Genomic DNA, 19,867 nt, shown 5'->3' on the forward strand with positions numbered 1-19,867 from the left:
GGAGAGAGCTTGGATCGGATCCGTGTCGATCGACAGCGGACGACGGGCTTATTATCAACGGAGGTCGGCGTCGCAGCTGGACAGTTGAAAGCTGGTTCATCCTTACCGTCCGGCCTTGTCTTGAGAAATTTTGGCCCTTGGCCCCTCAGGAGCTCTTCGTACCGGCGCGGTGCAGGCGCAGGCGCAGGGAGGTGGATTATCAGTGGTGGAGACGGACCCCGCGAAGGTGCACCTGTGTGGGTGGCGGGGCCCTGAAGAGAAAGCGGGTTTCGAGGCATTGAAACTGACTCGCCGGGTTCGAGCGGCATCCAAGTCCGGAACAGCGCGGGAGGCGACGGCCCATTGGACAATGGCGATTGCCAACATTTTTTTTTTTTTTTTTTTCCCTTAGCTTCTTGCCTCTGCCTCTGCCTCTGCCGTCGACTTTTCCTCCTCTGGGAGGCAGTTCCGCACCTCGGGCGACACACCAGGCAGGTGGCAGGTCCCGCCTGAAAGTCTCTCCTTCCATCCCAAGTCTGGGGCACCAGGTATGAAACATCCCTGCACGAGTGCAGCAAAAGGGAAATCAGGGACGGATTTTCTTACTTCCCAGCTTCCTGACTGGCCGATACGGGTCACAGGACCCATATCATTCCGCACAGCTGGGCAACCACCTTGCTCCCGCCGCTGCAACTGCTGCATTGGCGGGCAAACACTGCAGGCAAGACTCGGCAGAATTGGCCAGGCACGTAAGCAATTCCATGGGAGAAAGCAGGAAAGCAAAGCGCAAGCAAGCAGGCAAGCACCTCGACTCCTCAACCTCGACTCGGACAAGCACTGTGAGGCTGCTTCACTCAGCACGCCTTCGCTTGAATCCCTGATTGGGGATGTCAAGTGCCAAGTCCTTTACGAATACCCACCCGAGTGGAAACTGCCCGACGTCGACCAAAGGAATTACGAATAATGGCCAGAGGCGAGCCAACTGCCGCAAAGCAATTCAACAGCACAGACCAATCATGACGTCTCGACTCTGCCTGGTTGACCCAGCGAGCAATTGTCCACCCGCGCTTTTTGCAGTCCTGTCCTCGTTCTGCAGTGCAGCATTTTACCGCGATTAGATATCCATCCCACACCTCAACCGCCCCGGCCCAACCCGTCTAATTTCAAACGCATTTTTTCCGCGCCGGTACAAGGATGCATTAAGCCATCCTCCTGCGGCGTGGTTGTTGGTTGCCGGGGCCATATGCAAGACTTGCACTCGACATTCCCCAAGCTGCCATGCGTCCCATGCGGCCACCCGCGCTAAGGCTTTCGGAGTCTATCCGTCCCCCATCCAGCCCTGTCTCTCTCTGACGACGACGACTCGTCCGCTTCGCTTGTCTGATCTGACTTCGCCTCGCGCCCGGTGAGGTGGCATCAAATGAGTGGCTGCCGCCTGCACCGTTTACCGCGGTAGACCTCATCCGGGGCATCCGCCGCGCCGTCTAGCCCGGGATGCGCAGCCAAGCCAACCATGAACTTGCTCTCACCGGCCACCTCCAGCGCCTGCGAGGCCCTGTATCGTGTGTGTCGTGTGTCGCAACACCATCGCTATCAGAGTCGTGTGCCTGATAACACGGCGTCACGGCGTTGAAAGCCGTGCCGTATTGCTGGGTTGTGTCAGGCGATAGAGCGGATGAACCCCCAAATCCTTATCGCCTGCTACAAGGCAGATATAAGTTAGGGGAGATATCTCGGCATACGCGAGGCTGAAAACGTTCTGGAACGTTGCCGCTCAGCCTATCTCTGTATCTGCCATGGTCAGCGAAGCGATATCTTTTCTATCTCGGTCGCCGTATCTCTCGTCCGCTTATGGCACACCACCCTGCCTCGGTCAGCCAACCACCGATATCTATCACATTGAACCCTTGGAGACCCCTTGGTGATCAAGTCCCTTCACGCCGGGACATCGTTCGATCTTGACGGCCAGACCCGGGACGAAGATGGATCTCAAGGCCACGGTTGCAGCCTTCTATTGAATGCACGCCGCAGGCAACGAAAAAAAATTCATCCGGATTGACATTCTCTTTTTTTTTTTTCTCTGCTCTTGCCAATGTTCGACCCTGAAGGCTGAAACTTCTGCAGTGGAGCATCCTTTCAAGAGACCGCCGGCTGTCACTGGCCTTCGTCTGGGCTCTTTTGTGGGGGACTGTTGCATCCGAGTGGATTTTTGGCCAATGACGTATGGCTTATGACATCACACCGCCGCTGGAGCGGATCTACAAGGGGTCTCCCGGCAAATCTGCAACCCCCAGCTCCAAAGCGGATTTTACCTTCAATCATCAGCTGACCGGCGAGGCCCTCCGCGATCCCGATCTCACGCCGATCTGCGTGGGATTTTTTTCTTCCTCTCCTCGCTAGCAGACCACCACTGAGCACTGCAGATTTTCAGCCTTCCGCAAGTGCGACCGTTGACCTCCGACCCCCGTATCTCCGATCGACAGCCCAGTCCCGGCGCAAACCGCCTGCCTGCAACTGACATCCATCCCTCCCAAATTCTTGCCCGTCCGTCCACCGCCTGCCGCATTATCGGAAATCTATACCCAATCATCCCCATCCATCAGCCTGTCATTCCTTCTTCTTTTGTGTCTTTCTGTTAGTGAAGTTTCAGTTGCCACCTTATTCCCCCATATCACTCAAAAATGGCACCACAGGAGCAGGACCGTCACGCTTTCTATGCGGGGAAGCCCCAACCCGACTCGGAATCCCCAGGCACCTTCCATTCCATCGATCCTGCCACGGCGAAGCCCGTCTGCACCATCCACACCACCTCATCTTCCGGCATCAACGCTGCCGTCGATGCCGCAAAGGCTGCCTTCCCCTCATGGTCGAGCACGCCCCCCATTGAGCGCTCTCGCATCCTGCTCAAGGCCGTCGCCCTCCTCCGCGAGCGCAACGACGACCTGGCCAAGATCGAGACCCTCGACACCGGCAAGGCCTTCTCGGAGACTCAGTACGTCGACGTCGTGACTGGCGCCGATGTCCTCGAGTACTTCGCCAACCTCGTCGCCAGCGGCGGCCTCAACGGCGAGTCCTTCCGCCTGAGGAACTCCGCCTGGGTCTACACCACCAAGGAGCCCCTCGGCGTCTGCGCAGGCATCGGCGCCTGGAACTACCCTATCCAGATCGCCCTCTGGAAGTCGGCGCCATGCCTGGCCGCCGGCAACTGCATGGTCTACAAGCCCAGCGAGTTCACCCCGCTCCACGCCGAGTATCTCGCTTCCATCTACAGGGAGGCCGGCGTCCCTGACGGCGTCTTCAACGTCGTCTACGGCGCGGGCGACGTCGGCGCCGCTCTCACCACGCACCCCGACATCGCCAAGGTCAGCTTCACCGGCCAGGTCAGCACTGGCAAGAAGGTCGCCGGCTCCGCCGCGGGCGGCATGAAGTACGTGACCATGGAGCTCGGCGGCAAGAGCCCCGTCATCGTCCTCCCGGACGCGGACGTCGAGCAGGCCGTCGACGGCGCCATGCTCGCCAACTTCTACAGCTCCGGCCAGGTCTGCACCAACGGCACGCGCGTCTTCATCCCCAAGGCCATGAAGGCCGACTTCGAGCGCGTCGTGCTCGAGAAGATCCAGTACGTCCGCGCGGGCGACCTCTTCGATCCCGCGACCAACTTTGGCCCGCTCAACAGCAAGACGCACCTCGAGAAGGTGCAGGCGTACGTCCGCAAGGGCGTCATGGAGGACAAGGCGACGCTGCTGGTCGGCGGCACGAGCCAGCCCAAGGGCCTGCCGTCGGCGTACAAGACCGGCCACTGGATCCAGCCGTCCGTCTTCACTGACTGCACCGACGAGATGACGATCGTCAAGGAGGAGATCTTCGGGCCCGTCATGTGCGTGTTGACGTACGACAGCGTCGATGAGGCGGTGCGCCGCGCCAACACGACGGAGCTGGGTCTCGCCGCGGGCGTGTTCGGCAGAGATGTCGACGCGTGCCACAAGGTGATTTCGCAGCTGGAGGCTGGCATTACGTGGATCAACACGTGGGGCGAGTCACCCGCGGAGATGGCTGTTGGTGGGTGGAAGCAGAGCGGTGTTGGTGTCGAGAACGGACGTAAGGGCCTGGAGGCCTGGGTACGGAATAAGAGCACCCTCGTCGAGATGGGCGGTGCCGTGCCGACTGTGTTCTCCAAATTGTAAAGAGCGGGAAACGAGAAAAAGGTGGATGAGACGATGTACTGATGTATTGTACTGAAGCGGGATTTACAAAAGAATGCTCCGTGTTGAGCAAGAAGATAGCGATTGAATGATATCTCATGTGTTTGATGAGTCTGGAAGCACTACGTTACATTAACTAAGTGAAGCGGACAAGACGTGTGGTGAAAGCCACAGGTCGTTGGAGTTGGTCAAGTGCCAAGTGGTTCAGTATATATTCGGGCAGTATGCCGCCAGAAAGAATGCCACAAACCAATTTTTTGCGCTTAGCCGGTCGTGTAAATTGAGTAAGCTGAATACAACTTTTCCCAAGGGGGTAAATCCAAGTGGTGTAACGCCTGCTCCTTAGGCATCTAAGGTAGCCCTCCCATCAGAGATATGCTCCAAAATTTATTCCTGCGCATACGCAAATACAATGATGGACGACAACAGGCAGTGCTATCTATGCTCTGTGTAGACTGAGCTGATGAGCTACGGACTGCGCAAGGATGTGAGCGAAGTATGAGGTCAAGCACTGGAGATACGCGCTCACCTATAGCCGCAGCCGCCGTATTTGCGTTTTGGTTGAGTAACATCCTGGGTTGTTGAGAGGCTGTGCTTAAGTACCCTTTTGTCCCAGGTTGTAGATATAAAATAGCGAAGTGGAAGAGATATTCCAGTTCACGCAGCGCAATAAGTTCACATGCTGCGGGCAATGAATCATGATGCTTTGTGATGGCTGTACTGATGCTTTTTTGTTCGTAGTGGGCCTGCTCTTTCATGCCTTCCTGTTACATATCTGAACGGCAGTAATAGGCTGTGTAGCAAGAATAGAGGTGCAGAACTTATCCCCCGCTTATCCTAGCAAGTAATACACAAAGGAAGAGGGTGGGAAATGCTCTGGATGGATAGTCCACTTCACAACGAGAGTTTGCATAACTAGCTTGTGATGCGTTTGGGTCCATCCAAACTGATGAGAAATTCGATTGCGGACTGAACTGAAAGATCAAGGCAACCAAAACCGGATTGCCTTGTCAGGCTTGAACTCTTCGCGCCCGCCTTTTTATAAGAGATCACACTTGGGAATGAGGAAGCTTGAGGACCAAAGAATAGCCGGTCTACATGTTTGATACTTGTCGAAGTTCATAACGAGTTTGGGTAACAGGCTTCAAGAGTATAAAACCTAATAGGCTAGGAAGAAGTCATTACTGAAAACCCAGAGCAATTTTGTCTATCGTTCCAGTCATTCAGCTCTAGTTCCAACATTCACCACGGCTAGTTCTGGGGTAGTGATACGTGGCGATCAAAAGTGTGGGGTGATGAGGCAGTTTCTAGCGCTTGGCCGCGTCCAGCCATCCTTTCTGATGATTATTCAGTCAGGAGAACTCAACGAGTGGCCGACAACGGCTCTGAGACAGTTCATGTGGCTACACGTAGTTCTTGAGGCATTCCCAAGTGATAGGGTGCGGACTGAGCTCTTTCCCTCTAAGTTTGGAACGCAAAACATATCCGACAAACGTTCTGCCGGTTGTCGTTCCTTTCTAGGTTTCGAGGGCGTTCTTATACCTTTCGATACCTTCGACTGAAACTTGAATGTATATAATGAGAAAGATGCATGTTATGACATGCCCGTTACCATAATACTAGTGTGATGGTGTAGCTGTACCTAGCGAGATTGGGACAGTATTCGAAAAGCCGTGCCTCCGTCATCGTCACATCATTGGCTAAAGCTGTAACGTGCTGCTTCATCACCTTCTCATTTATTTGATGAGCATGCATACTTGCTCACCGCTACCAACCCCTAGTAGACGTATTGCGTATGAGAGGCAAGTCAGCGTCCTTTATCAAAAGGCTTTAGGCTCGGTTTCCGCCGAGCCGCCTGAAGTATTGGGAGTTTATTTCGCCACAGTTGAAACAAGATAGAACAGCATTCTATTGTCTATATGCCAGAGACACGCATCCTTCAACTAGCCGCTATGCCATCGACCCAGCACGACCGTCGGGGTTCCCTATTCTACTTGGTGCAACCTCCCTGTGCTCCGACTGTGTAGGTAGAACCACGGATGTCGTTAGACCCAATCTTCCCCTTGTCGGCGCTGCGGGCATCAATGATTCTGAAGTCTCCCGCCAGATTTGCGTTGAGATTCGCCGAGGTGTTGATGCCGTTGACTCGGTCAACGACGTGGCATTGCTCGTTTATGCAACAGCACTGCGGCGTGCCCACAAACTTGGGAGCGCCACCCGATGTGGCATCCGGCGACTGAAAGATCTGGAAAATCTTGCACTTCGGTGCCTGTCTCTCGGCTGGAGGGGTCGGTAAGGTCAGCAGACGCGAAAAGACAACTGAAGAGACGGCTTCATGCTACGCACTCAAATCCTTGGGCAGGGCCGAAGAAGCGACTAGCGTTGCTGTCGCGAGGAAAACGATGGAAGTGGGCTTCATTGTGAGCGATTGGCGGAGGTTGGAGACGGTTGAGAGAAAGAATGTGTTTTTGGATTGGAGAACTGAGGGATGATGGCTACCACTCTGATCCCGAGGGACTTGGCGCTTCCTTAAGTAGTCAGAACAATGGTCTTGACTGGCCACCATCCCATAAGTTCTCATACGGACACTTTCACGATATCCTACCTCGGGGGGGAAAGTCCCAGAGGGGAAAGTCTCTCGATGCGACATCCGTCTTTGGTCTGTGCTAAGCTAGTTGACACGGATTTGAAATGAAGAGAACGATAATTAATTAAAACAAGGTTTGGACAGCTTCATTTGCAGGGCTGAGGTGAGCTGTGCGTCGTCGCGCAGGCTGTGTCGGCAAAGCCCGAGTTGATGATTGGCCTTGACATTAGAAAATTAATGGAAGCCGTGGAAGTCGTGGAAGCCGTGGAAGCTGGTACTCGACTGAACTCCTGCTATACATGATGAGACAGACTAACAACTTTTGGAGACAATAAAGTTCATCGCTGCCAATCAAGTCGTTGCCGTTCATCCGAAAGGACCTTCAAACCCTCCGGGGCGACTGATGATTCAATTGAGGCTGCTGCTGCTTTTAATTCCAACAACACGACCCATGCGCAGTGCCCTCTTCTGGTTCTTCATGTTGAGTTGCAGGCGTTCACTTGGTCTAGAAAGATAAAATGGATCTTTTTATCTCCATGGAAATGACCTGTAGGAGCTGGAACACTCCCAGATCCAGGGTCCTAGCTAAGCCGATTTTGACATTAGTCGGAAAGGTGGGTACTACCCGGATGGATTTCTTGTACTGCCTGGAAAGCAAACCTCCGTACGAATACCTGCCATAGACTGCGAACACAGATCCGTTCACGCTGCCCTCCCTGCCTGCCTGTCTATGCATTCATACATAGTGCAATGGATCATACTTGCTGTTCCGGCGAGCGCCATCTTGCTGAGACGCACAAAGGCTTAGCAAAAGCTTATAATAGATCACACCAAAGCTTATCATGGTTCACACGAAAGCTTATTATAGTTCATCCATTTCCCCCGGGTATGAAGACAAGTCAGTCATTTGGCCGGCCCAGTAAGAGATGAATCCACTAGTTCGGATTTGAAGTGAACAAGTGTTCTAGAACCAGTCTGTTGCTTATGTTGCGGGACCTGCCGGCGGCGTCAATGTCCGGTGGGAAGCTGACGTTACTTCCATACCAATGCGCCGGTCTCAACGCTGAAAATGCTCAAATTCTATTTTACCTTTCAATTTCAACACCCTAGCTTTAGCCAACGTGGCAGGACGACGTCCCCGTATCACCTCGCTTTTGGTCTCCGCTATTTACGGGAGAGCAAAAGCGACCTCCTCAAACAGTAATCATTTCGAACATCATTCTTCATCAGTGAATAAATGCAAATTCAAATTAGATGAGGACGATCTCCCTGATACTTTCTTCGCCCCAGACACTTCTCAACCGTGCTTGGTGCTCCTTTAGTGATTTCTTCCCGCGAGTGTGTTCCTCCTCCCATCGATGTGAAGATTTCACCGGCCAAATGCTATCCATCTCAAACAAGCCAACGCGAGAGTAACGATTCTCCCCTTCCTCCATGAGCACAAGGCCTTCCACACCAAGATCACCAGAGTCAACGACCACCAGCAATTCGAGGGTCAGCCCGCAATCTAGTTGGAGCCTGTCGTCGTTGGGATAATCGAACCCAATCGATACGATCTGGTCTCTCATCTCGCTTTGCATGAATCCATTCTCGTCTGCCGAAGGTATGGGGATGCTCTTGATCAGACCTCGAAGATGAAGCTCAGCGACTTTGACCTCGCCGAACGGCTCGACCTCGGAAACAGGCTGAATGTCGTCGCCTAATACCTCAAAGTCTTGGTTTTGGCGCCAGTGGGTGTGCCGTTGCTGCATCCAGCTCGCTCGACCTTCGAAAGACGCCCAGCTCCACGACGGCCCAGACTTGTAACCAAGCACAGCGTCGCCTTCCATCAATGTAGGGAACCACATCAGTCCCCTCGCCAAATCAGACCTCCACAAGCCACAAATGTACTGATCTTCCAACAGAGCCGCAAATTCTCTCGCTATGCCGGATATAGCAGGGAAGCGGTCGGCTCGATGAGACAGCTTTCGTCCAGAGTATACCTCCACAAGGTCGTACCAATGCGACAGAACATCAGTCTTTGGGGGAGCGCTTTCGCCACCCCGCAGCAAAGCCATGAGCCCTCGGAAGAGGTATTGATCAGAGCAATTGATGTAAGTGTTCCCCATTCCCCCGATCCAACCGTCGCAGTCTTCGACCAATGACTCGGAGCAATGGCATATCCACGTCGTCTGCCGGGCGCGGTACTGAAGTCGGCGTCGGGAAAATAGCAGTTCTTGGAGGGTCCAAGCTCTCTCATACCAGGGCTCCATTTCATCCAGCTTGTCCGGTATTAGTATCATCGTCTGTTGTTCGTGGCCAGTGGGTTCATCAACTTCGGCCTGGACTTCGAATACCGGTTGGACTTGCCCATCTGGGTTTCCAGTTGTTTCATAGGTTGGAGCCCGCTTTCCGAGGAACCCTTCCTTGACATCCTTCGCTGCGGAAGCAACGATTGTGAAGGTGGCGTTCTGATAAATATCACCCATTCTTCTTAGTTCCTTCACCTTATCGTCGTAGTCGTCTTGAATGATACATAGTGCGTCGATCCATAGGAATTTGAATCCGAGCTCCCTGGTGACGGTTATGCTGTCCCGAATAGTTGGATCTAGCTTCTGCGGATCGATAGAAGAGGTCAAATCAGACATGTTGCCAGTTCTCAACATGATGGCTTGAGAGACACCTCCCCAGCAGTAGGACAGTGCGATGTAGCGCTCTCTCATGTTCTCAGGCACCCGCAACAGTCGACTGCGACCAGGGTCTGATACATCGATAACCAGAGAAGGCATGGAATCTGGTAGGTCCATTATTCCACATTTATGATTCATGTCGCAGTTGCTCAGCCACTTGCGGATGAGATCCATCGAAGCTGGACTCCCTGGATTCAAATTGACAGGAGAGCCAACAATGGTTCGGGAAGCGTTGTTAAAATAACCTTAGTCTAGCTTAGCATTGCAACATCTGGTGCCAATTCCCAGAAAGTGGCTTACCTGAGAGCGAAAGAGCGAGGAACCTCGTCGAATATTGCACCAGTTCGACTTCTCCGCGATCGGGACTCGCAGTCTCGGGGAATCCTTTGGAGATCAACATTCCGATGTACACCATGACGTTTTTGTCCTTGAAGTCGTTGATAGCAGAATATCCCATGGTCACCCGGACGCAATTATTCTGGCCCACAGGAAACTCTTCCTTGTCACCGAGAACTTCGCCATGATCCCAAAAGAGGCGTTTCCGCAAGCGGGGATACTCGTTCGCTTCAGACGCGTCGACAGAAGCAGCAAGTTTCTCTTCATGCGCTTCTATCTTATTCTCGTGATAGTCGTCCAAGTCGCAAGCGTTGATTCTTTGTTTCTTCTGAGTCTTTGCCTCTGCTTCTATGCTTGTCAGCTGGTCTTGGATGACAGTCCAGAGAGTACACCTTCGGCCGGACATGTTCCTTATTTCTTCCACGGTTGTATCGAGCCGGAAGAACTCAACATCCACAGAGCTAGCTCGACTTGTCTTGGGAGGGGGAAGAGGCGCCATTGTCACGATCTTGCAATGCTCGCAGGAGTGTGCTTTGTCGTTGTCGGACATCAATGCTCGCTTGAGACGAAGGATTTCTCCATCCATGGAGGAGGTCTCCGGAATATATGCTTGAACTTCATCTTTTTTCATCATTGTGTTTGATAGCCTTATTCAAATGCACTGTCTGTGACGCTTGTTCTCAAGATTCGATGTCTCCTTCGAGATGGTGGTTGTCGTCTTGAATGGGGGCGATAAGGCAACTAGTAGCCTGTCAATGTTCTATCCAACTGAGCCCGACTCCGACCAATCAGAATTGAACCAATAATGACAAATGTCTCCGAAAGGATCCATAGCCAGGCTTAGCTTTCTTGGACCAATGAGCAACAGCAACTCCAAGCTGCCATTTTACAGGTGACTGTTCATTATTGAGGTTAGCGTCTAGGAAACAGAAGGCTCGAAAAAGCTGAAAGAGGACGTTATCCAGCCTTCACAACCAAGAACTTGGCTCTTCGAGGTTTAGACCAGGCTGTTTGACAAATCTTTGGGGGCTGGCTTCTGTGTGGCTCCCAAAGCGATTGGAGTCCACACAACCAACACTCGTCCGCGTGATAGCATACAGCATACCCTGCATTCGATGTCCATCATTTCCTCTTGGGTACTAACAGTGCAGCAAGACCCAGCTGAGTGGAATTGAACGTATGTTGCTAGCTTGCTGCGTATGCTGCATATGCACGACAAATGCCGAGAGGGTGATTGACAAATACCACCATTCTCAAACCCCTTCTCAAACCTCTCGATTCTTCCTAAAACAACAGCCTTCTATCATACCAATATGTAAATGATCTACAAGTGATGACTTGAGATGCAAACCCTTTTGGCCATGACAAATGTTGGAAATATTGCCTAACGTCTGACTGGAAAGCTGCATAAAGGGCCCGTTGAGAACCCTGGAGACTCGGCGGGCAATCTTATTGATGGTGCTGCAGGCAGGCCACCGAGATGGTTTGCACCGCCGAAAAGACAATCGGCGACGCCGATGAACCGGGCCCAACAGAGCGAGACGTGATTTATGTCGACGCGGGACAGTTGATTCTCACATAAGCCGTATACAGTCCATCACCGTCAGCACCGCCGCATGTAGCCTGATCGTTGCCGTCGCAAGTTGCGTTACAAGATGCTTCAGGCTGCAAGACGAATGGGGGGTCGCCAGATCCGCGTCTGCTGCATGCGCATCGAGCGCCATCAAACAAGACGGCAAATTTCGTTCCTGATATCCTGCAGTTGGTCTCGCACATGCTGGGAGTCATGATGTTGCTGACCGAGAGTTCTAGGAAGTTGTTGTTGAAGTCCGACTCGGTGAGGGAGACGCATCCGAGATAGTCCCATACACAGGGCTTTGCAAACTGCTGCTGGGCGAGAGATTGTGCCACAAAGAGTAGCATGAGCAGCTGTGACAACTTGGAAGACATCTTCGGAGATTGCATGGAATCTGGCAGGTTTTGATGACGATCAGGATGGGACGTAAAGAAGGGAAAGAGGTGCTTTTTATCTTGATTGGAACCACTGTCGTGAGGCGTATGTTTGCGATTTGAGAAGATGAGATATCATTGGATAGGCAAGCGGCCTGCGGGGTTAATCAGTTCAACAGATCAGCATCGGTTCAGTAATGACTGAGGAGACCGAAAAAATGTTATGTTTCCATCTTCCACCGAGTAAGACTGGCCAGTTGTGCCGAGAAGGCCCGAAACTTTCAGTTTCTTCAAATGATCTGCAGTAACCGCATTTCGGTATTCGATTCAATAACATTCCAGTGAGTCAATGTTACACGCCTGGCAGGATTACTGGTATGCGGCTCTCGGACGTCTTTGTGGGACAGATGATGCCACGGCCGCTGCATCAGCATCATGTCTCGAGAGGAACCTGCCAACGATATGAAGACCGTCTTCAGGGGTTAGCTCAAAAAAGCAAATGGGTCCTTCGTCACGATGCCAATGTTCTTATTCAATATGAACGGCTCCAGCGCGTATATATACACGTCATCAACGGCGATGTGCCTCAAAAAGTAAATACATAGAATTCCCAACTTCCTCTTCAAAACGTCACTTATGTCGTGACGCCCGATGACAAGCGTACTGCTCTTCCCGACTCATATTCCTGATGCTTAAGCAGCGCAAATGGTAGCCTGACGACCAGCACCCTTGGAAACGATGCTCGGCACATCATTCGCCGCATCGACGGTGTAGTCGTAAAAGGTCTTGGGGTCGAAGACCGTGCCAGCATTCTTAGCCGTGGTGCCGCTGGTGCTCTTGAACACGTTTCCGGTGGCGCTGAGTTTGGCAGTGCTGTCGGCCTGGATCGGGTTCTTGACCTTCTCAAAGTAGCAGTTCTCCATGACCATCTCGGTCTTGCCACGGGCGTAGTGTCCATAGGAGGTCTGACCAACGAGGTAGTTATTGTAGAGATGGGCGTTCTTGACGTTGTCGACGGAAGGGTTGCGCTGCTTGGTCTGGTCGAAGTAGTTGTGGTGGATGGTCATCTGGGCACTGACGTTGTCGGTCCAGCCTACATCGGTTTGGTTTAGTGACGGAATTCAAGGGAGATGATGAAGAGATGGACGGTTCTTACCAATGCCAAAAGCCTTGTTGTGGTTGCGAAGGATGGTCCAGGATACGGTAAGGAACGTGGTATCCTTCCGGCTGTCGATAAGACCGTCACCGCCCTTCTCAAGGTGGACGTGGTCAATCCAGATGTTGGTGCAGTTGTCCTGTTCATGAGTTAGTATCTCAACCCTTCATGAGATGAAGTCGTCTTACCATCTGAATGCCGTCAAAGTCCTGAGTCTTGCCTTCATCATCACCCTCAACGTACGTGTTGCCGATCTTGAGGTTACGGAAGATGATGTTGCGCTGGTTCTGGATGTTGAAACCACCCTGGTCAATCTCGGCAGTGGCACCGATACCAACGATGGTCTTGTCGGAAGAAACCTTGACCTCCTTGCCCTTAGGTGTGATCGTGATCTTTCCAGAAACCTTGATCACATACTTGCCCGTGGAGCCAGCATACTTCTCGAGATCGGCCTGGGTCTTGACAACGACAACCTCGCCACCCTTGCCACCAGTGGTGCCGCCGTTCAGAGAAGCGAAGCCGTCAGGGGTACCACTGCAATCATCGGCGGCGGCGGCAACGGCAGCAGGTGTGGCAGCAGCCTTGACAACGGTGGAGAGAGTTGTGGGGGTAGTCTGGGCAACGGCATCGGCGACAACAGCGGGCGCGGAAACCTCGGCGGAGACAGCGACGGCGGCAGACTTGGCGCCGCTGGTGTAAGACGAATCAATCCAGGAGGTGGAACCGAGAACGTCACCAAGCTTGACAGCAGAGCTGCGCTTCTTGGAGAAGCTAGCACGTGTCCCCTCAGCGCCCTTGCCGGTGTTGGCGTACTCGCTGTAGTCGACGTTGTCGGTTGGGTTGTCTCCCCACTTGATCCATCCCGCAGAGTTGACGACGGAGCCGAGGTTGCTGTTCTGGAAGACGACACGGGCGAAGGTGCGCCAGGGACGGCCGAGATATGTCTGACCATCGCCGACTCCCGAGAGGGCCTTGACGGTGGACTTGTTGATGACGTACCACGACGGGTTGCTCGTAGAGTCGCGGCCGGAGGCGGTGATGTAACCCTTGCCGGAGATGGCGAGTGTGCAAGACTCGAACCAGGCGATGGCCTTCTGGCCGAAGATGAAGTCGGTGGCACCCTCGATGTAAGAGCCGTGGAAGTAGTGCTTGCCCTGGTTGGAGAGGACAGTGTCCTGGTAGCCCTTGGCTTGGATGCCATAGTATCCTTGCTGGTTGCCGTAGGCACTTAAGGCAATGGCCTGGATGCCCTTACCACGGGAGTTGACGATGTTGATGTTGTAGACCTTGAGGTTGTCGTTCTTGGCTCGGAGGGTGCCGGAGGCGTCATTGTTACCGGCCTGGTCAGCACCTAGGCTGTTGGTGATAGTGACGGTGTTCTTGGAGTAGTCCTGGTCGTTAGACGTGGAGCCGTAGATCGTGAGGGCGCCAACGGAGGCAGGAATCAAGACCTGTTCATTGTATGTACCAGGCTGAATGAAGATGACGCTACCAGATTTGGCAGCATCAACAGCTTTCTGAATGGTGCTGTACTGACCACCAGACTTGGCGACCACGAGGGCGCCGGAGGGGGGAGAAGTCCGGGACGCGCCAAGGGCGCTGGCCACCAGGGACGACAGCAAAAGAATGGAAGAGGCAAACATGTTGCTCCAGTTGGGAAATTGTAGATAGAAAAGAATGCGTGTGTTCTCAGAACATAACGAGGGGAAAAGGATGCGCAAAGAACGGAAATGGTCTCGAAGAGGAGTCAACCAGAGCAAGAGCAAGTGAAGAGGCCGCAAAGAAAGCCATATCCTAGGAGCACGCTCTAGTTTTCTAGTCTCCAGATGTCCTCACGGCGCAACTTCTGCGGACGTCAGGGAAGGCCTCCGAAAGGAGGTTAGGTCTTGGCAAACATCTCAACCCCAAATCGATCCAATGTCAAGCTTCTTCTTTCTCTAGTAATTCTTGGCAGTCCAGGACGTGACGTTTCAATAAACTCAATTCGGCTCTAGTTTCCCTGCCGTGCGACTAAAGACCGGACGAGCAGTCCAAAGAATAGAGTGAAAAACAACTCTATCCGCAACGACTTGACGTGCCCAACGCAGGGGTCCTGAGATCCGCCTGGTGGGAAATTGCGCTTCTGTTTATGTGCAGTGTTTGCCGGCGCTTCAGGGGGCGCTCGCAGGTTTACTCATCTTTCCGAGACCACAGCCACCTGACCAACGCCTGTTCGGGTTCCCCAAATCCCCAGATGGTCTAGACGCTTCTTCTCCTCGTTTTCCGTGTGGTGGACTTCTCCTGATGGGGTATCCACCTCCCCAATTCGAAGCGCCTAGAGGCACTCAATTACAGGGGTGCCTAAGCAAGCATAGCTAGTTCGGTGGGCCTGTTTCCTGTTTAGAGGGTTCTCCCCAGACTCTTGGTCCTGAGATCTGACGAGAAAATGGCTCGAAAAGGAGTTCGAATCGTGCTTTGTGGAAGATTTCTGCCCAGCACGATGATGGTGTGATGATCCCGTGTCCCGTATTCGATGCCAAGCATGAGTTTTGGGGAAAAGGAGCGTTGTGACCGCTGAACAGCTCGGGATCTTGCAGGTCTTTACGAGAATCTCCACCCAGCAAATCCAACTGATACTACGTTGACGGACTGTCTGCCGCCGCTGCTACTCATCGGGGATCAAAAAGTCCGCAAAAAAGCCGGCTCGAGGTGCGTACATGCCATGGGCTGAGTGAACACGGTTCAGGTTGAAATAACGTTTCAAGGTTATCGATGTTGGCTGACAGCCGTAAGTTAATCCTGGTCAACGCACAAATGGTGTCTAGTGAGCGCGTTCTACCGTGATTTCATATGACCATGGAAAGCAAAATGCCATCAGCTTCTGGGTCAACAAAGATACAATTGACGGGAGACCTCTCGTTTGCTCGCTCTCGGAAAACACATCGCTTCCGCCCCGGAGATGCGCTGATCGGGGCAGGCATTAAGATGAAACGGCTTACATGACACCTAATCTCATCACGGTAAGCTCCCTATTGGCGCACCGAAAATTCCCGTTTCTAACATGACATTAGCACATTATTGGACACTAATGCCAAGCATTTCAGACAAATAAGACTGCAAGTGAAGTAGCGAATTGACGACTGAAATCCACACTGGATTCAGAGAGGTTCTCCTGTCTCAAGCCCAATGCACTTATTTGTTTTAGGGACCCCCAACCACTCGCGATATCCATCAGATCAAGTACCGCACGAAAACGGCCCATGCGCTCGCAATGATGGCAAGCAACAGCCCGAATGTGAGAGTAGTAAACCACTTTTTCGAGGTTCGTCTCGTCAGGGGATCAGCCTCTTTGTCAACAATTTGAGACTCCCTAGCTTCTCTCTGCTTCCTCGTCATAGTCATGCCCTTGCCGAGAAACTTGTAGTCGATGAAGATGTACGAAAGTCCCAACACAAACGCCCAGGCTTTGATCGCGATAGCAACGATGAGCACCTTCGAATAGCCATTGCCTTCGGTGCTATCTTGGAGGGCGCCAAAGACGACGTCCATCTACACTCTCAAGTCAGCAAAAATGACTCCAGATAATCTTTTGGATGAGGCCGACTTACGATCGTTGAGCCGGAATTGTTGAACGCTCGCCATACACCAAAGGCCGTCCCGATCTTGGCTTGATCTGCAACCAGCAGCGGAATGCAAATCTGCAACGGCATAGAGTTGATCACACCTGCCAGACTTGAAAAGACAAGGGCTGCTGTCGGATGAACGTCGGTAAAGCCCAGCATCGAACAGGCAATGATCCATAGTATGGGGGCAGTTGCAACGTAGTGAAACCGGTGTCCATATTTGTCAATGGCAAGTCCAACAACAGGGCTCAGCACAATTGGCAGAATTTTCTGCGCCGTCGACAAATACCCAGCAACCTCTTCAGTGTACCCTTTCATGAAGATGATGTCTGCAGAGCTGGTGCTGAATCCACCTGCAGCACCACTCTGTAGAAGTTGTGTTGCAGGCAGCATAAGATACGCCCAGGGCAGGGTGAACAACACGTTCCACGAGAATCTCTTGCGATCCGACAAGTTCTGCTTCTCCGAAATAGCTTTGGCTCGGCCGGAAGTGAGGCGAAAGTGTGCTGGGACTGCGAGGCGCTCGAAGCAGACGTATGCGATGTTGACGGCAAGCGAGAAGCCGCAGAAGAAGACGGGAATCCAGAAGGTCCAGCCGTACCAGCCCGTTCCGTCGCGAATGGGGATAGCCACCATGCCGGACACGAGACTGACGGTGTTGGCAATGGCGCTTTCGAGGCCGAAGGCGAAGGCTAGACCGGAGGCACCGAACCAGTGGTAGAAGAACTGCCAGGTTGATATTAGCCACGCATGTCAGACATCTAGTAAGTGTCCCTAAACTGCCCGAGGTGAACCTACCTTCTGTGTCGCCGAGTCAAGCACCGCAATCCCGAATCCCATCAGCACATGTCCGGACACGAGGACCCTCCACAACCCCACTTGCACGCCGGACGCCGCAACCACGGAGCCGACGAGGATGACCGCCGTGCAGCACATGGTCACCACATTCGGGCCCCACCAATCCAGGATCAAACCTCCGATAATGGGAAACACCGTATTGACGAATGCATCCGCGCTGCTGATCACGCCAAACTGCGCATTGTTGATGTCGAGCTCGTTCCGGAGGGTGTTCTTCAGCGGGCCGAGAGCCGAGCCGGTCCAGGTATGCCCGATCGGCAGGGAAACAATACAAACAAGAGCGATCCATTTGTAAGACCAGGGAATCCTCCGCAGTGTTTCGTCGTCATTGTCTCGAGGTGCGCTGGTCTCTGAAATTGGCGGTTCTGGCGACTTCTCGGTGTCCGTGACGAGGACATGAGATTTCAGAGCGGCATCCATCATGGGCGACTTGAGAACACCCTACCGAGCAAGAACACATACAAGAGCCTGAAGGTGGATGCGACTCTTATGTTGGCTACGAAATTTGCGCAAAGTCCCATGGTCAAGGCCAAGCCAGGCCAGACTCTTTCGCGTCGAAAACTCGGACAGAAGGCCGACCACACTGCCACCACTTTTCGACTTTGAAATCTTATCTGATCCATCTGATTTGTCGATCCATGATCTGATAAAATGTCGCACTCCATTACAGTGCTCTAGTGTGCCAGTGAATCCTCAGGAAATGTCGTCTACGAGGCTTGGCGGCCAGTTTCGTACCCATATCAGCACTTGGCATCGGTCCTTTGGTGCTCTGGGTCTTGGCATGTCTCCATACCGACCGACTCGCCAACCGATTTGAGTCGATAGTCCGCAGCCTTGTCAGACACCTGAGAGTAGGTAAGTATTCCCGAGCGGTTGAAATATTCGGTGATTTTCTTTCTGGCCCTGATTGTTTCTGGCGTTTGCTAAAGAAGTGGGCACCGTTATGGTTGTGCTTTTCTTTCGGGCATCAAAATTTGCGACAGCAAAGTTGAAGCCTAGGAAGATATGACTGATTCTACAGTATCCTAATTAGAAGCGCATAGAGCGTTTGCGGATTGTGAACCTGCACGCCTCCAGGCCACCAAGTCAAAACCTGGGTTGCACAATATACTTATAGGTGTTTGTAAATCATTAGAAATTAATTACATACGATTCTTGCGTACATTCATAATCTCATCAAATTCGCTCAAAGCTTCAGATACTGGACCATGTCAGCTTGTCGTCGCCGAGCACCGCCTACGCCGGTCGTCTCAGCTGGGGACTGAGGTACAGCGGCGCGGATCACCAACTTGATCGGTAAATTGACAAATACCGTGTTCGATGAGATCGGTGTGATGATAGTAGTTGAAGGCGTCTCCTCGATAGTCGTAGAGCTGCTCGTCACTATGACGGCAGGAGAATTAGAAGAGACGCTGATCTCGCCGGATGACTGGATGGAGGGTGTCGGTGTGGCAACGCTCGATACGGAGACCAATGTACTCGGAGACGGTAAGGTGGGGCTGGAGGTCAACACGGTCGGTACCGAACTTAGGATCGGAACATTCGATGAAACTGGCAACACCGAGCTGGGAACTGATATGACCGGGAGCGAAGTTGGCAGAGAGGTTGGCAGAGACGACGGCACGGAGAGGGGAAGAGAAGCTGGAACGGATCCGGGGCTAGAGCTCGGACTCGGGTTGACGACGGGCAATGTGGTCCGAGAAGAGCTTTGCCCAGGCCCGGGACCAGGGTTGGAGTTTGGCTCTGAGACTGGTGGGGTCTCTGCGGGGCTCGGAGACGGTGCTACGACAATGGGTGAGCTGGTGATCACTTGCGAAGTCGCTGGTACCGATGCCGGAATGCTCGAGTTCGTGAACCTCAAGGAAGATGAGGGGCTGAAGACTCCTGGTATGGATGTTGTTGTTTGGGGAAGAGTCGGGATGTCGCTTGAGGACACGCTCGATGAGACAACTGGGGGGCTGCTGCTACTTCTGGTGCTCGTAGTGGACGTTGAAAGTGGGCTAGGGGACGTAGAGCTAACGGCATCCGAGCTGGCACTAGTAGAGGACGAATCTGCCGACATAGTTAGACCATAGTAGAGCGGTACCGGCGAGAACATACCTGTCGAAGATGAAGAGCTTTGAGAAGATGTAGATGCGGGTGATGTGGAGGCGGAAGCTGTGGTTGCGGAGGTTGAGGAAGAGGACGAGGGCGTCGATGATGAGCTCTCCGTCGACGAAACACTGGAAGAAGTGGAGGTGGTGCTGATCGTGGAAGAAGTACTCTCACTACTGGTCTCTGTTGCGCTAGAGATGGTCGATGAAGTACTCGAGGTCGAAGAAGTAATCGTACTACTTGTGACGGTTGAGCTTGAAGAGCTAGTGGCGCTGGTAGATGTTGGTGTAGATGAGGATGCGGTGCTTGATGTGCTGCTGCTCGAGGAAGTTGTTGTGACCACGGTCGAAGAACTCGTGAGAGTGCTAGAGCTGCTACTCGAACTTGATGTTGTGGAGCTCCCAGGTAAGGTTGAGATAGGCTGGTTACCGTAG

General features: G+C 52.9%; 6 protein-coding genes across 6 annotated transcripts; 2 read left to right on the top strand and 4 right to left on the bottom strand.

The window, feature by feature from the left end:
- Positions 1-2,660: 2,660 nt before the first annotated feature.
- Positions 2,661-4,163, top strand: betB (NAD/NADP-dependent betaine aldehyde dehydrogenase; the record flags this gene model as incomplete). The annotated part of the gene is made up of 1 exon (XM_036644920.1): positions 2,661-4,163. The coding sequence occupies one exon, from the start codon at positions 2,661-2,663 to the stop codon at positions 4,161-4,163; it is 1,503 nt and encodes a 500-aa protein (XP_036489544.1).
- A 2,008-nt stretch (positions 4,164-6,171) lies between these two features.
- On the bottom strand, positions 6,172-6,600 carry CGCS363_v013072 (uncharacterized protein; the record flags this gene model as incomplete). The annotated part of the gene is made up of 2 exons (XM_036644921.1): positions 6,172-6,461; positions 6,528-6,600. 2 exons carry the CDS (start codon positions 6,598-6,600, stop codon positions 6,172-6,174), a joined length of 363 nt encoding a protein of 120 aa, XP_036489543.1.
- A 1,418-nt stretch (positions 6,601-8,018) lies between these two features.
- Positions 8,019-10,272, bottom strand: CGCS363_v013073 (Heterokaryon incompatibility protein 6, OR allele; the record flags this gene model as incomplete). The annotated part of the gene is made up of 2 exons (XM_036644922.1): positions 8,019-9,682; positions 9,738-10,272. 2 exons carry the CDS (start codon positions 10,270-10,272, stop codon positions 8,019-8,021), a joined length of 2,199 nt encoding a protein of 732 aa, XP_036489542.1.
- A 2,143-nt stretch (positions 10,273-12,415) lies between these two features.
- Positions 12,416-14,522, bottom strand: pme1-3 (Pectinesterase; the record flags this gene model as incomplete). Its single annotated transcript, XM_036644923.1, has 3 exons — positions 12,416-12,816; positions 12,880-13,018; positions 13,068-14,522. 3 exons carry the CDS (start codon positions 14,520-14,522, stop codon positions 12,416-12,418), a joined length of 1,995 nt encoding a protein of 664 aa, XP_036489549.1.
- Positions 14,523-16,089: 1,567 nt separating this feature from the next.
- mfsd1 (Major facilitator superfamily domain-containing protein 1) lies at positions 16,090-17,759 on the bottom strand (the record flags this gene model as incomplete). Its single annotated transcript, XM_036644924.1, has 3 exons — positions 16,090-16,407; positions 16,467-17,207; positions 17,280-17,759. 3 exons carry the CDS (start codon positions 17,757-17,759, stop codon positions 16,090-16,092), a joined length of 1,539 nt encoding a protein of 512 aa, XP_036489548.1.
- A 965-nt stretch (positions 17,760-18,724) lies between these two features.
- Positions 18,725-19,867, top strand: CGCS363_v013076 (uncharacterized protein; the record flags this gene model as incomplete). Its single annotated transcript, XM_036644925.1, has 2 exons — positions 18,725-19,226; positions 19,473-19,867. The coding sequence occupies 2 exons, from the start codon at positions 18,725-18,727 to the stop codon at positions 19,865-19,867; spliced, it is 897 nt and encodes a 298-aa protein (XP_036489547.1).

Source organism: Colletotrichum siamense (assembly GCF_013390195.1).
Source record: "Colletotrichum siamense strain Cg363 chromosome Unknown KSG_Cg363_contig09, whole genome shotgun sequence".
Classification (NCBI taxonomy): Eukaryota; Fungi; Ascomycota; class Sordariomycetes; order Glomerellales; family Glomerellaceae; genus Colletotrichum; species Colletotrichum siamense.